The 15,849-nt window shown below is 31.7% G+C and overlaps 1 protein-coding gene, 1 non-coding gene and 1 pseudogene across 3 annotated transcripts; 2 read left to right on the top strand and 1 right to left on the bottom strand.

The window, feature by feature from the left end:
• The first annotated feature begins 280 nt into the window (after window positions 1–280).
• LOC146949644 (uncharacterized) lies at window positions 281–2,866 on the top strand (annotated as a pseudogene). Its single transcript, XR_015028077.1, has 4 exons — window positions 281–1,294; window positions 1,395–1,876; window positions 1,993–2,543; window positions 2,622–2,866. The product of XR_015028077.1 is annotated as an uncharacterized LOC146949644 (transcript).
• An 8,619-nt stretch (window positions 2,867–11,485) lies between these two features.
• EBS (PHD finger family protein / bromo-adjacent homology (BAH) domain-containing protein) lies at window positions 11,486–15,171 on the top strand. The gene is made up of 5 exons (XM_085745591.1): window positions 11,486–11,731; window positions 11,939–12,281; window positions 12,404–12,472; window positions 13,151–13,289; window positions 14,832–15,171. Exons 1-5 carry the CDS (start codon window positions 11,659–11,661, stop codon window positions 14,862–14,864), a joined length of 657 nt encoding a protein of 218 aa, XP_085601717.1. The 5' UTR covers window positions 11,486–11,658; the 3' UTR covers window positions 14,865–15,171.
• TRNAC-GCA (transfer RNA cysteine (anticodon GCA)) lies at window positions 13,849–13,920 on the bottom strand. Its single transcript has one exon. It is a non-coding gene; the product is annotated as a tRNA-Cys (tRNA).
• Window positions 15,172–15,849: the final 678 nt, after the last annotated feature.

Here is a 15,849-nt window from a genome sequence, read left to right as displayed (position 1 = left end):
GGGAAGCACTTTTGACTCAGAAGATGAAATTGAACTAGAGGATTACTTTGATGATTTTACACTAGCACCTGAACCTGAACCTTCCCTTAATAACAACTCACAAATTGTGTTACCAGACATCCCCTCACAAACTTTCCAAACTGCTACCTCCCATAACTCAACTTTACCTCCCATAACTCAACCTAACACTAATTCAGAGGCTGCTAGTGGAAGTAAACCCAAAAAGAAGAGAGGAAGACCAAGGAAAAATACTGTTACTGATAATGTTGTAGTGGAAGAGGCTGTAGGTGCTGATAATGAAATTGGTGAGTCTAGTCAGGCACCATTATTTGGGTTAAGTGATGTTGAGGATTACAATAGTGACCAGCTAAACAGTGATTGTGATAGTGAGGATGATAATGGTCAAACTAATACCAAATTCCAAACATTTAAGTTACTGGATTCAATGCTTGACTACAAATGGGAAGTTGGTACTTTTTTGTGACTAAAAAGGCTTTTCAAGAGGGGATTAGAACATATGCCGTGCATAATGGTTATGACTTGAAATTTAGAAAGAATGATAAGAAGAGGGTTAGAGTAGTTTGCAAAAAAAGGACTTTGTTCATGGAAAGCATTTTGTGCAAAGATAGATGGGGAAGAAACTTGGCAACTCAGGAAGATTATTGATCATCACACGTGTGGTAGGGAATTTAAAGTTAAGATGTTGACTTCTAAGTGGTTAGGTGCTAAGCTGAACAACACAGTGAGGGAGAATGCAGACATTAAATTGGACAAAATAATGACAAAGACACAGCAGAAATGGAACCTTGATATCAACAAAACAAAGGCATACAGAGCTAAGTCCTATGCCATTGATATAGTGGATGGGTCATACAGGGATCAATACACTAGAATGTATGATTACTGTCATGAACTTTTGAGGTCAAATCCTAACTCTACTGTGAGGGTGGAAACTCAGCCATTTCAAAGTGTTGAAGGTGATTTACAGAACCCTGAGAGATCTTTCTATCCTCATTTTAAGAGGGTTTACATATGTTTTAAAGCATGCAAAGATAGTTTTGAGCAATGTAGGAAGATTATAGGTTTGGATGGGTGTTTCCTAAAAGGTTATTATGGGGGACAATTACTCACTGCCATTGGGAGAGACCCTAATGACTAGATGTTACCAATAGCTTATGATGTTGTTGAGGGTGAGACCAAAGAAAGCTGGACTTGGTTTTTGGATTTACTAATATCTGACTTGGGAGGTGCAAGAGTATGCAATACTTATACATTCATAAGTGACCAACAGAAGGTATAATTTAATACTTTCAATTTCTATTAATATTATTTTTTTCATTATACATTTTAGAGTATCATTTAATATTTTTAATTTAAAACACTCATATATGCAGGGTTTGCTTCCTGCAATGGCAGACTTACTACCTGATGTAGACCACTGGTTTTGTGTAAGGCACTTGTACAACAACTTTAGAAAGAAGTATCCTGGAAAAAAACTTAAGGAGCTGATGTGGAACGCAGCCAAAACCACCTATGAAAATGCTTTTGAGAAGCATATGAATGAGATAAAGGCTATATCAGAAGAAGCATACAACCATCTAATGCAAACACCAGCAAAACATTGGAGCAAGTCAAAATTTATTAATGGTCCATTATGTGATACATTAGTAAACAATATGACTGAGGCATTCAATTCAGTGATAGTTGGTCCAAGAGAGAAACCTGTGGTTACAATGCTTGAGGAACTTAGAGTTTACTTGATGGAAAGGTGGGAAAAAAACAGACAGAAAGGGGCAAATTATGAAGGTAGCATTTTACCTAACATTAAAAAAATACTTGCTAAAGAGTCCAGTTACACCAACAATCTACTTGTGAGGTAAAACCATAGCTCTACTATATTTCATTTATGTCCTTTATGCCAATTATGTATATGTATGCATATTGCATATTGTTTCTCCTTTATTTCCTGATTATGTATAATGTTATTGACAGGCGTGGTAGTGAATTTGATTATGAGGCCAGATATCTTTCAATGACTGGGAATGGAGAAGAAACATTTGCTGTCAATCTGTTGAGAAGAGAATGTTCTTGTAGGAAATGGCTTATAACTGGGTTGCCTTGCTGTCATGCTATATCATGCATGAAAAGCCAGAGTATTGACATTGATCAATATGTTCCAGACTGTTTTAGGAAGGATAAGTATGAAGCTTGTTACAGGTCTATCATATATCCAACTAATGGGCAGGCTCTATGGAGAAGGACTGAGTATGCAGATCTTCAACCACCTCCAATCAAGAGGCAGCCTGGAAGGCCAAAGAAAAAAAGAAGAAAGGATGCAGATGAAAAGAGGGATGAACAACAGTTGAAGAGGGCTAAAAATGGAGTCAAATGCAGTAGGTGCAAGAAAGAGGGTCACAACAAATCTACCTGCAACCTACCACCACCACCCACACATGCAACTGCTACAGATGGCAACACTAGTGCTAATGCATCAGCTTCTGCAACTGCAACTGCATCAGCTTCTGCACAATCTGCTGCAACTAGTACTAATGCAACTTTAACTGTATCAGCTTCTGCATAATCTGCTGCAACTGGTACTAATGCAACTTTAACTGTATCAGCTTCTGCACAATCTGTTGCAACTGCAACTGCATCAGCTTCTATACAATCTACTCCAACTGGTACTGCTAATGCAACTGGTGGAAATGGAAGTACTCATTCTATGAGGTCTGCTACTACTTCAAAACCATCTCAGAAGAGTAAGAAGGACAAGGCACCAAAAAGGGCTTCCTTAAGTCAACCAACAACAAAGAAAAAAAAAACACCACTTGAAAAGAAGAAGGGATCAACATCAACTCAGCCATAAAACACTTGAATTATGTTTATGTTCAAATTTAGTTTCTGTTTATGTCATTTTGGTCATGTATGACTTGTTAGTATTTTGGTATTAAGACTCATTTTGGTCAAGTATGACTGACTTTATGGTAACCTTTTTTGGGATGTATAACTTTAAGGATTACCTAAGTTCATGTTCTGGTTACCTTATTTTGGCATTATGTCTCTATTTAATTATGAATGTAAGACTTATTTTATGTTATAAGTTATATGTTATAAGTGTCTCTATTTTGGCATTAAAGTTATAAGTGTCTTGTTTATCCACTGTGCTGGTCTGTGCTGCTGCTGTTATAGCAGCTTATTATCATAGCAGCTTATTACTGCTGCTGTTACCTTATTTTGTGCTGCTGCTGTTATAACAGCTTATTATCATAGCAGCTTATTACTGCTGCTGTTACCTTATTTCCTGTACTGGTTTTTTGTTTTTAGGAGGTTATTATCATATTAGCTTATTATCATAGCAGCTTATTATATGCAAATAAATAGAGAATGAAACCATTCATTGATTCAAAAGATAATCATACATTAACTTAAAAGATAATAATACATTGTTTCAGATAACAATTCACCAACACAGTGGCATTACATACACCTCCTTAAACTACTTCAAATACAATTGACCCAAAAGATTGTTATTGTTACACAACAATATTGTTAACAATACTAGGACAATCCCAAAGCTTACAATTCCAAATGCAATAGATATTTTCAACCATTTTTGTGAACGAGCTAATGCAATCTTATACTTCACAGTTTTCTTCTTATGCTTCTCAATCTCCTGATCTTTTGCATCAATGATATCATCCATTGTATCAAACCAGTTAAAGTAGTTGCAACCTTTATCAAATTGGTTCTTGTAATTGATACATCCCCAAAAAAAATTCCCAAAATTCGGATTGGTTACATCACTAACAGTTCTCAACACTTGTTTTTCACCACATCTACAGTCTCTAAATGATCTTCTCCTGAGAATAGATCCATAACACGAAGCTGACGAGTTTCCACTTTGCTGCATTGAGTTGGTTTTCGAATTCTGGGAAACAGTGGACATGATGAGTTTCAAAATCTGGTTTTGAAAAAGTATTTGGGATTTCAGGTAATTTCGAGATCTGGGTTTGTTTAGTGAAGAGTATTTGAATTTGGGAAGGGTAGGAAGAAGAAATTTGAAAGGAAGGAAGAAGGAAGAAGAAAAGGAACGACGGGAGAAGAGAGAAAGATGAAGTAGTAGTTTCCTCTCTCTACAAATCTCTCTAAAAGATCCACTTTTGCCATGTCATAACCTTATCCCCAACCCACACTTGCCACATCATCTGCCACAAACACAAGTTAACGTTTTCAAATTTAAAATGGACGGAAGGGACTTAACTGATGGACGGAATAGACTTGCGGGACCAGTTTGTAACATTAATTAGTTAGGGGACCAAAATGAAACCACATAATTAGTTAAGGGACTAAAAATGTAAATAAGCCTTATTCGACCATTGTTTAAAACTAAAAAATTTTATGGATTTGAATAAGATAAGAGAGTATATGGAGGAGGATGGAAATTTTTGGATTGATATGAGATGAATATTGATGATGAGGAGATGTAAAGAGAGCTATAATTTTTTTATTTTTTGTCCAAACAATGTATGAGTTTCACTAATGGGATTTAAGGTTGAAGGACATTGACAAGACGATTCTTTGAACAATCGACGGGCAGTGTTATAGCGGTGGCTTTGGTTTGTGCCGGACAAGGTGCATAGAGAGAGTGTGAAGGGAAATGAGAAGTTGGTGTTTGGACGGATTTTGGTCCCTGTTGCCACATCATGCATATTTGTCTACAAAAAAAGGCCAGCTCAGCTTTTTTGTAGAGTTAACGATCAAACCTAACGTCGGAGATCAAAGTGACCAACAGCTTTTGGTGTCAATACCTTTTTTGTGTTTTTCTCTGAGTCATGGACCTGTCTGACAGCAAGGTGTACATACAATGACCAAAATGACTATTTTCGTCAAAAAGAATATCAAATTACATAGGCATAATATGTGTTTTTTTATAAGCGCTATTTCTAAGCTTCACATATATTACATGAGCTATGTCAACGATTAATCCTAATTTATATCATATCATATCATCATATTTTTATAAATCTATCACATATTGAGAACCCACTACGCTCCACCAAAATAAATTTAAACAATAAATTTTGAATATGAATTGTTTGATTTAAAAAAAATTGAGATATATTGTCTCAATAAATTTTAATTACATTATATTGGCAAAAAAAATATTTTGCCCACGGGTATAATAAATAGATATTTAACTACCCGCTACTTTACGGATACGGGTATAGATTTAGAATACATGAGTCTTTTTATATAGAATTTGCATGAACTTCACGAATTTGCATAGATTATATAAGGACTATGAAGTTTGTATGGATTATGAAGTTTAAATGGATTATGTATGACTTATAAAATTAAAATAGATGTTTAAAAATTAAAGTTTTTAGATAATTAAAAAAATATATTTTTTCAAAAATCCATGGATATCCGTGAATATTCATGGTACTTAAATACCCCTGGATTATTCATATGACGATACCCGCGCAGGTACAGGGATGCACACAGGTATCATATTTATCCAATGGCGCGGAGACGGATATATATTACATGTACCCAAAGATACTCATCGACATCCTTAATTATTGACGAAATGACAAAGTTATTATAAATGTACACACATAAATGGAAGTGTCGTGGTTCGAGTCTCGATCATAATGTCTGATCAAACAATTTTGATGTTTTTATCGGTTGAACTAAGACTTATGGACTATATACACACTATATATACATACACATATGGTATATTTGTCATGTTCAAGAGTGCGTTACCTTAGATTATGTTAAATATGTAGTTCAAATAATGCACTACTATGTTGCTTTTCGAATAGATATATGAATTGTTGTGAATCTATTAATGTTCGAATCCACTTCCTTAGTGATATAAAATAAAAAATAAAAAATAAAAGAAGAAGCAAAAACCAAGCTTCAATTATTTTAAAAAAGGTCATTCTCGTACTACATTTATAAGACTTTTTTTAATTATTTTTTCAAAATTACAACTATGTAATCAATGACTAACCCATGCAACATTTTTGAGTGTGTCCTTATAAGTAAATAATTTTGAATAATCTAAAACAATATATAAAGGGTCCATTTTTTTTATACTACAACTACTCCAATGATTACTAACACTACTCTTTTTTAATTTGTTTTTACTTTTATGAATGACAGCAAAAGGAATTCATCTTGACAATATGTAGGTTAAAATAGAAACAAATTCATTTTGCAATGTCATTTATAATTATCAAGCTTCAATTGTTTGTTTTTTTAATAAGGTTCAATTGTTGCATCGTCAAAAGAAAAAATATGTAAAAAAAAATTACTATTCGAACAAAAAATACAATAAAGAACTAACAAAACTTATGCAATAGAAGCCGAAAAGGATATCACGGTATAATTTTAGTCTCCAAATGTTCGAAACTAATTCAATTGCTAAAAAAAATTAATGAAAATGAATCATAACTTAGACTGTGTTTGGTAACACAAAAAAGCTAGCTTATAGCTTGTTGGACAAGCTTATAAGCTTGTTTTGATAAAATAAGATGTGTTTGGTAAAAAGCTTTTTTCATTAACTTATAGCGTTTTTTGAAAAGCTATTTCAAGTAGCTTTTGAACTTTTAGCTTTTAGCTTTTTATATTTTCTTCTAATTTTAACCTTTTATTTATTTTATTTTGTTGTTTTTAATTATAAAACTAACCACTTTCTAATATAACCGCTCACGTTCCTCTTAAAAAAACAAAACAAAAAAAATTGCTCACGTTTTAGCATTCAGCAATAGTATATATGGCTTTTTAATTTTTCTTGTTCAATCTTTTTTTTTACCTTACTCTTAATTCATATAATAAATAATTATATATAAAATTTACCATAAATAGTGAAGCAAGTTTAGTTAAAAAAGTTTTAAAAAAAAGTTACCATAATTTACCATAATTATGTGGCTTTTTTTTGTTCAAAAAAAAGTTTAGTTAAATAAAATTTATAAAAAAAATTTTGTTAAATAAAAAATGTCAATTAAATTCATAAATATATTTATCATTTTAGAGATTAAAATAATTTGAAATAAATTTAAATATTTAACAAGAAAAACATTAAGTAATAAAAATTATATATGAATTATAAAAAAAATTAAACAAACATGTCCTTTTATGTCATTTTATATTTATCAGTCACTTCAGCAGCTAATTTTACCAAGCACTTTTAATTTTAATAAGTTAACTTTTCAGCTATAAGCTACCAGCTATCAGCTATAAACTAGCTTTTCAGCTATCAGCTAGCTTATCAGCTATCAGCTAACTTATAACTTATTTTTATCAAACACACCCTTAGTCATTAACATTGCAAATTTATATAAGTTTGTATGTACAAAATGTACTAAGGTAGAGACTAATAAGCTAGGAGACATAAACATAATGTGATATCTATGTTACTCTCTCCGTCCCGCAATAGATGACCTGTTTGAAAATGTGCAATTTTGACCTAATTTACTTTGATCATAATTTTCCTACTAATTTACATAGATAAATAATATCATATAAGATGTCGTTAGATTTGTCTCGATAAATATTTTCAAAATATCAAATTTTCATAATTTTTTCTAATATATTATTCAAGATATTTAAGCTCAAAACTATGCATTGGAATGCGTAATTGAGTCAATTGTGTCATGTATTAAGGGATAGAGTGAGTACTTGTTAAGAATAAGATTCATATGTAAGTTCCTCTTGTAGGGGGAAAAGATCCTCTCCAGCGGAGTCTCTCCAGTTTTTTCTTCAGTTTTAATCACAACCATTAATAGTTATCTCTCTCTTCTTTTTAAATATTAAATACTCTCACTTAATTAATTTTGAATGGACAAGATTTAACTGCTTGGTGCGAGGGGATCCAAACCCCTCTTGTACAATCTCACTCAAGCCAACAAATTGAATTGAACTTCTCCCTTATTGGTTGATGCTGTCACACAGAAATCCAACAACCACTATGCTTAGAATTGTGATGGTACTATTTTGATTTTATCACTGCCAAGAACACAAAATAAAATCTATTTCAAACAAAATCAATGACAAATAACGTTAAAAAGATTAGTACAATGTTCAGACTCTTGAAGGAGCTCCTCCTTCTCCTCGTTGTACTTCATTTTTCATGCTTGTTCTTGTGTAATTTTGGACATATGTTCTTATCACTAGTATGGAGTATGGTTGCAATTGAACAGAATATACATATAGCTTTAGAATTAAAACATTTACGGATTTCTAAAATAAAAATGGTAGCAGTTATATGATGGCATAGTACTATTGTCCTTCTAACTAAATACTTCAAAAATGGTAGCACCAAATATTTGTCCTTGGCTTCAATCATTGAACACAAGTGTGGGCGTTCGGCACCAAACCACACGTACATGTTGATATATCATGATACAACACCTCTTGATCATGTTTTAGGTGCTCTGATTTTCTCATTGCTACTGCCTTTGGGGAACAAAATGTTCCAAACCTAAGTTAGGATCTTATCTCATATATATGGGCTTAATTATTAGTGTGGAAAATAACAGGAAATCTCTATGGTTTTCTTTGAATCGTTCCAATTTGATCGGATGTCCTCGGTGACATCTCTACAGTTTTATGGCGATATGCAAAGAATTTTGTTAAGTTAACTAAAAAGTAAAAAAGGAAAGTTTTAACCTATGAAATTAAGAGTAAATCATCAAATTCAACTTTGAATTTACAAGGATTAGTCAAATTCGTCCCCCAATTTATCAAAATGTCATATTGTCCCTGAATTTGTCAAATGTCAATCAAATTAGTCCCTCCATCAAGTTACTCCTTCCGGTCCTTATTATAAGAAAAAATTGACTTTTTAGGTTCATTGAATAATTAACGTATCTCGTCATAAATATAGATTAGATACATCACTTGTACAATGAACCTAAAAAGTCAATTGTTTATTATAATAAGGACCGGAGGGAGTATAATGTTAACGGTGCTGAGAGTAAATCTACCGTAAGATGTCAATCAAATTAGAATAATTAATAACCATAATTATTCTGCATTATACTCTACTGTTCAATCGAAATGACACTTATCCAAATCCAATCTGCTGCATTATATTTTGGGTTTATCCACTTGTGTTACTTTTTACCAACTCTAATCAATTTCAAGAAACCGTTTATGGCCTAAATGAGTCCACAATTATCCTATATTTTCGAGATGGCATTCTTAGCTCCGTTGTTTTACAAATAAACTTGGAAACATAGCGTTTTCCAAAATCAAAATAAAAAAGAAAAAAAAAAAACTTGATAGCAAACGAAATTGTGTAGGAATTTTCTATTGATACTAACGAGTTAATCGTAGGCTAGTTTTATTAGGAGACTAAACAAAGTTTATTAGAACGAGGGGCGGCCTTCAGAATGGGTAAGAGGGAGGTACAATTTGTTTTTTTTTTTTATCAAAATTATTAGTTTTACTTAGTAGTTTGGTCGATGTTTGAACCTCATACCTTACATATAGTTTTACTGAGACTATTCACAATGGAGCTTTCTTAATTGAAAGTTTAAGTGGGTCCAACATGTACATATCATTCATTTTATAATTTTTAATATCAATAGTACCTTATAAGCACTCAATTCCTTAAACCCAACACCACAATAAAATTTACTAATAGGTCTCACTAATATAACTCTATTATTACATTTCTAAAATGCTCATTTATTTCATTAGAAAATATTAAATGAAATTCACATAAAAAAAATGAAGAAAGAGAAGGTCCTTATATAGACACCATTCTCTATAAGCACCAATAAATATCACTCCACAATGAGGGTGCCTATTTAACTCGGTGCTAAATATGTGAATCATCCACCATTGTGGATGGTCTTAGTAATTAGTGTTATATACTTGTATTTCTTTTTTATTAACTATGATTAATTCTATTAAAAATGTATTTTTAGATAACATTCATTATTAATGAATCTTTTACAATAAAAAATACAAAAAGAAAGACGTTAGAATAATTAAGAGAACGCAACTTTATTAATTCATTAAGACAATAAAATCTAAGATCACTTCAGGTTAGAACATCTATGCTAATCGTTAGCACATTAACATAATTTTAATCGTATATCATTTGCATGCAATTGCAGAGAATAATCACTCATGTCAGATAGAATCATGATGGATGATAAACCTCTATATTAAAAAATTTAACACCACTGTATTTGTAGTGTTGAGTTCGAACCGAAGACATGTCGAAATAATTACAATTTAGTATGTACTCCCTCTGTCCCTTATTATACGTTTCTTTGATTAATTTCACACATATTAATCAAAGTTAGCGTATGTTTGGTTGTGCAGCAGAGAGAATTGATTTTGATATAGTAATTGATTTGTAGAATTGATTTTGGTTAAAAGTGAATTGTGTTTGGATACATTGGTGTAAAAGTAAGTTGAACTATGAATTCGTGTGTAAAAATCAATTCTAGAATTAAAAGCTACAAATCATAACTTCAAGTAAAATCAATTCTTGAGGCAGAATCAGTTCTATCGGTCAGCAACCAAACATGTCATAATCAATTCTACACTGCCATAATCAATTACGGTCCCTCTAGATTTGAAATCAAACATACACTTAGAAGCGTAGTTAACATATGAAGCATAGTTAACATGTCTAGTTTGTGTTTAAATTTAAATTGTCATTTGTTTATATGTGTATTCAATTTGACTTTTCATATTTTAAGACAAATTAATAGTATTAACTAGATGTATCTTTTGAAAGAAAAAAAATACACTTAATATTTTGTATATGAACTTATACATAAGGACAACACTTTTTCAAATGGACTTATACTTAAGGAGGGAGAGAGTATTTGATTCTTCTATGACTTTTACTTGAGTATTATTTTTTGAGAAATGCTACCTTGTGTCATTTTCTTCATGGTACGTGTTAAAAAACCTAAAATGAAAATTTTGTATGGGAAATTGTACCAATTTATTCTTCTACAGACTAAAAATTAATGTTTTGCAGTAAATAGTACCATTTATGAAATCTGTCGTAAGAGCATATGTTAGCACAACCTTTAATTTTTTAAATTAAAACCGATTTTCTCCTAAAAACACAATCCTATGTTTTTCTCCACTAAAAACAGTGTTTTTCATGTAGGAACATTGCTACAGGACAAAACAATACCACACATTTTTTGCCCCAAAAAACCAAAGATAAAAACGGTAAGTCAAAGTCTTTAGATGAAAATGTGAATTGCATGACAGTGGAAATAGGTAGGTAAACAAAATGCACAACACCAAATTTTACAATTAATGCTTTCTTACCACCCACAGTTAAACACTGAACTAGATACAGTTAATTTAAACATTGAAACTAAACACTTTTTAACGTTCAACAAACCATAACATTAATTAAATAACATAAAAATATAAATAAATAAATATAAATTTCACTGTAATAAATCTCAGAGCCAAATGAATCGTCACGCTCATACTCTAAAGAGTGAATGAAACCTTAGGGTTCCTCTGTTCTTCTTCTTAACGCAAAACCACAATTTTAGGGTTCATAAAAATTCAACCTTTTTCACCATTTTCAAACCTCAAACCTTAGCATTTCAGCAACCCTTTTGCGAAAAAAGTGCTTAGAGAGACTCAAACACACACATGGCGAAGACAAGACCAGGAAAAAAGGACATGGACTCTTACACAATCAGAGGAACAAACAAGGTTGTTAAAGGTAATAAATTTGCAAACCCTTGAAACCCTTTTGTTTTTGTACCGACCCAGTTGAGGAAACATCTTCAAAATCGTTTCTTTTATGGAAAAATGTGAAGAGAAATGTGTAAAACTATGTGGGTTTTGTTTAGATTCAAGAAAGTTTTGGTTTTTAAATTTTGTGTTTTTTGAGGTTTTATGTTATGTTTATGTTTTGTTGTTGTTGTAGCTGGTGATTGTGTTTTGATGCGTCCTTCTGACACGAGTAAGCCACCCTATGTGGCACGTGTGGAGAAGATCGAGCAAGATAATAGGAACAATGTGAGGGTTCGTGTGAGATGGTATTATAGACCTGAAGAATCTATTGGTGGAAGAAGACAGTTTCATGGAGCTAAGGAGCTGTTTTTATCTGACCATTTTGATGTTCAAAGTGCTCACACTATTGAAGGGAAATGCATTGTTCACTCTTTCAAGAACTATACTAAGCTTGAGAATGTAGGTTCTGAGGATTACTATTGTAGGTTTGAGTATAAAGCTGCTACTGGTGCTTTCACTCCCGACCGTGTTGCTGTGTGAGTTTTTTGCTTTAGCAATTTGTTTTTGGTTCTTTATTTTCCTAATTGAGTTTTAAGTATTTGATTTGATGAGGTTTGTTTTTTGAATAATTTGCTGATTTGGTTTTTGTGTTTTGTAGATACTGCAAATGCGAGATGCCTTATAACCCGGATGACCTAATGGTGCAGTGTGAAGGGTGCAAGGATTGGTAAAATCAGTGTATTCTGTGTTTGTTTAGTTTGAGTGATTTTTAGTTTTTTCCGATATCTAATTTTAGCATTTGGATGTGTTGATTGTTTTGATGTTTTGATGAATGAATATATGTGGATATTCCAGCTCCTAGAAGAACGATAAAGATTGAACAAAGACTTAGCCCTAGGGAGATGTTTGATAAAGTTCAATAGTTGTAATACATTCTCTGTTATTTGAACTCTGTCCCGGCCTAGGACAAAGCCTTCTGCTTGTTCAGTTAAAGTAAAACAGATAAATGCTGGAAATAGGGAACATGGGCGTTTAAAAGATTTTCTGTTAATACAAGAGCTAAAATTATAAATAACAATCAACCTCCAATTGTTTTTCATTGTTTGAAATGAAACTGCTGGTGTCTTAATATCTTCTGTTTGTTGACCTAAAAGATCTTGACTTTGAGCTTAATTGTTTATTTTTTCCAATCTATAGGTCATAAATTGAATTATGCAAGGGTTTATTTGTCATGCTTTCATCAACTCTTGCTGAACTTATTTAGCATAATGCTTAAATCATCGCAAAAGATTATTGAATTTTTGGAACATCTGAGAAGTCATATGCTATATTGGCTTTTTAGGCGTATGTATTTCCCTCTATATTTTATGAAAGGTACACACTTCATTTTGTAGGTTTCTTGTAGGTACCATCCTGCTTGTGTGGGCATGACTATCGAAGAAGCAAAGAAATTGGACCATTTTGTTTGTTCTGAATGTTCATCTGACGATGATTTGAAGAAACCACAGGCGGCGTTTCCTGTATCACCAGGATCTGATAGCAAGGTGAGATAAATCAGATAACTACATGAATTTAGTTCTAAATATTATGAGGCATTCTTTTGCTTTGGCCCTTTGATACGGGCTATCACAGAATGCTGCTTCATGTGTAGAAAATGAATGTTCGAGTTTTGAACTGATTCATGTATTCTAATTAAAATTTGAGTTTTGAAATGATTCATATATTCTAATTAAAATTTGGTTGAATTGTGTGTTTCTTCATTCTTGGTACCATGGTTAGCGTAATCCGTTTTTTTCTCAAAATTCTTTTTCGTTTTTACTGAAATATGCTACAAAGTGTAATTAGTTGAAGACCTAATGCTGCAATATGATTAAAAGGGAATTATACATTTTATTGCTTAGAAACACCTTTATAAATTTTAAATGTGGTTTTGATATCTATGGTTATGTTTGTGTTAGCTCACGTCTCGAGCTTTGATGTACTCTTTTTAAAAAAAGCTTATGCAAATGTATTGACATCAGAAATTATCTAGGCATAAAAAAATATGAAATGAATTTTTTTGTGATTTTCAGAGATTAAAAAGAATTGAAAAAAAATAACATATGGGCCCAACCGGGTTCGAACCGGTGACCTTTTGATCTGCAGTCAAATGCTCTACTACTGAGCTATGGACCCTTTTGTTTTAAACTCTATCCGTTTTATCTTTTACCTTGGTAATTCTTGTGCTTGATGAACTTATCCTCCTTTTTCGAACTATATTTCACAAAATATGTGTACTTTATTCTGTCTATTTTCATAAGATTTAATAAGCCCGTAAATTTTTGTAAATTTGATTTTATCGTGCCCGCTATTGATAACCTGTTTGAGTTGTTTGACATAAGTTGTGACTTGTAATCAGTAGTTAATATCTAGGGGCCTGTTTGGATTGGCTTATATTTAAGCTTATCTGATGGCATAAGTTTTGGGAGTCTGTTTGGGAGAACTTATGAAAATAGCTTACAACAATTTTCATAAGCTTTTCTCAACTTATTTTCTTTAAGTTCTCCAATATTGCTTATAAAAACAACTTATAGCGTATACAGAACAATTTAACATTTTTTTTTTTATCTTTTTCTATAAAAATAGTTTATGCAAGCTTATACATAAGCGCTTATAATGATAAGTGCTTGTGCTATAAGCTGCAAATAAGTTGTTTATCCGAAAAGACCCTAAATGATCTTTTGGTAGTGGTTTTTCTTTCAAAGTGTTTTTCAAAGCTAATTATGTAATTGAATTCTAACAATTTGAAGCTTTGGTTTGGTGATCTGATAAAATAAGGGGCTGTCTTTGCATACAACATATTGTATTTGTGTTTGTTGAAATTGTTGCCTTTATTTTCTTGTAAAAGCCATTAAGCAGTGTTCATTTTGTGAGTAATAAATAATGGAGGAGATTTTAGTCAAGTTTTTTATTCCTTTTTGGACATAATCTCTTTTAATCAATGGTATGTTTGAGTGTTAAGATTTTAATTATTTTGATTGACACTATAGGGTTGTGTGATTGCAACCATGTTTTCATTGATTATGAACAATGCTTGAATTTTGCAGGTGGAGCCGAAGCGGCGAAAGAGAGGACCATGATGCAGAAATGCAACTTTTGGTGGTGCCTATGTGGTAGCTATTTTGTGTTGTTGTACAACTTTCACCGGATTGGATGCAATGTTTTTATTTATGTTTATTTTGACAGCAAGTCTCGGGCATATTATGTATGTATTTGTTCTAGATTTATGTTAGACCATTTATGTGTTTCCTTTTTCTGTTCAGAAAGATTAGTCTAAGTATTAATGCCTGAGATAACATCAAACCTTGAATATTTTAAGTGAAAAATGGTACTAATTGCTATCAGTTTGCTTAATTAAATTTGAAGTGCTTTTTGCTTTGCTCACCATGCTAACTTCTTATTATTATTTGTATTTTGGTTAGTGAGGTTTCTGATTGGAAATAATTTTGGTGTTTTTATTTATTATTTGTATATATATGGTCCACCATAGCACGACCTTTCATATGTTAGCTAATTGAACATTTGAAAATTGTGTTGCAATTGCGATTGTGACTCATCAATTTCAATAATTTGAAGTGTCTTTGGATAAATAATTTTTTTGTGGTGGTTTGGATAGATAGTTTAATCAAAGAAAGTCATGTGAGCTAAAAGTTGGTATGTACAATGCATAAAATATGCAAAAGTTAATTTTGATCACCACAAAAAAAAAAAAATAATCAAATGAAAAAATGTGGTCAAGTTTTTTTTTCTTTTTCTGTAAATTGTAATAAAGATATTTTTACAAAATTTATTTATTTAGTTATAAAGACAATTTATAGACATCTCAAACAATATTTTAATAAGTGCAAGTGTTCAAACGTAATTTAAATCAAATGCTGCTTATTGAAGTGTTTATCGGACAAATGTTTAGATATGTGTTAAAACGTTTTTGAATAATTTCTTTGAAAAAAAAAAACGTTTTTGAACAAATGTTACGCTATTTATATAAACTATTTATTTCTTTGCAAAATCCACTACTATTTTACTAGGGTCCATTTAATAATGATCTCTAATTTAAAAAATAGA

The sequence above is a fragment of the Medicago sativa genome, chromosome 2 (assembly GCF_051527215.1).
Source record: "Medicago sativa cultivar Bolivia chromosome 2, Bolivia_mono, whole genome shotgun sequence".
NCBI lineage: Eukaryota > Viridiplantae > Streptophyta > Magnoliopsida > Fabales > Fabaceae > Medicago > Medicago sativa.
Note: the sequence above shows the minus strand (reverse complement) of the source record. Positions and strands in the feature narration are given on the sequence as shown.

What these genes read in the sequence shown, in the direction of transcription:
- EBS (XM_085745591.1), top strand. Translation starts at nt 11,659, where the DNA reads ATGGCGAAGACAAGACCAGGAAAAAAGGACATGGACTCTTACACAATC. An exon ending in AACAAACAAGGTTGTTAAAG is followed by an intron (nt 11,732 to 11,938) that starts GTAATAAATTTG and finishes TTGTTGTTGTAG; the next exon opens with CTGGTGATTGTGTTTTGATG. An exon ending in CACCAGGATCTGATAGCAAG is followed by an intron (nt 13,290 to 14,831) that starts GTGAGATAAATC and finishes TGAATTTTGCAG; the next exon opens with GTGGAGCCGAAGCGGCGAAA.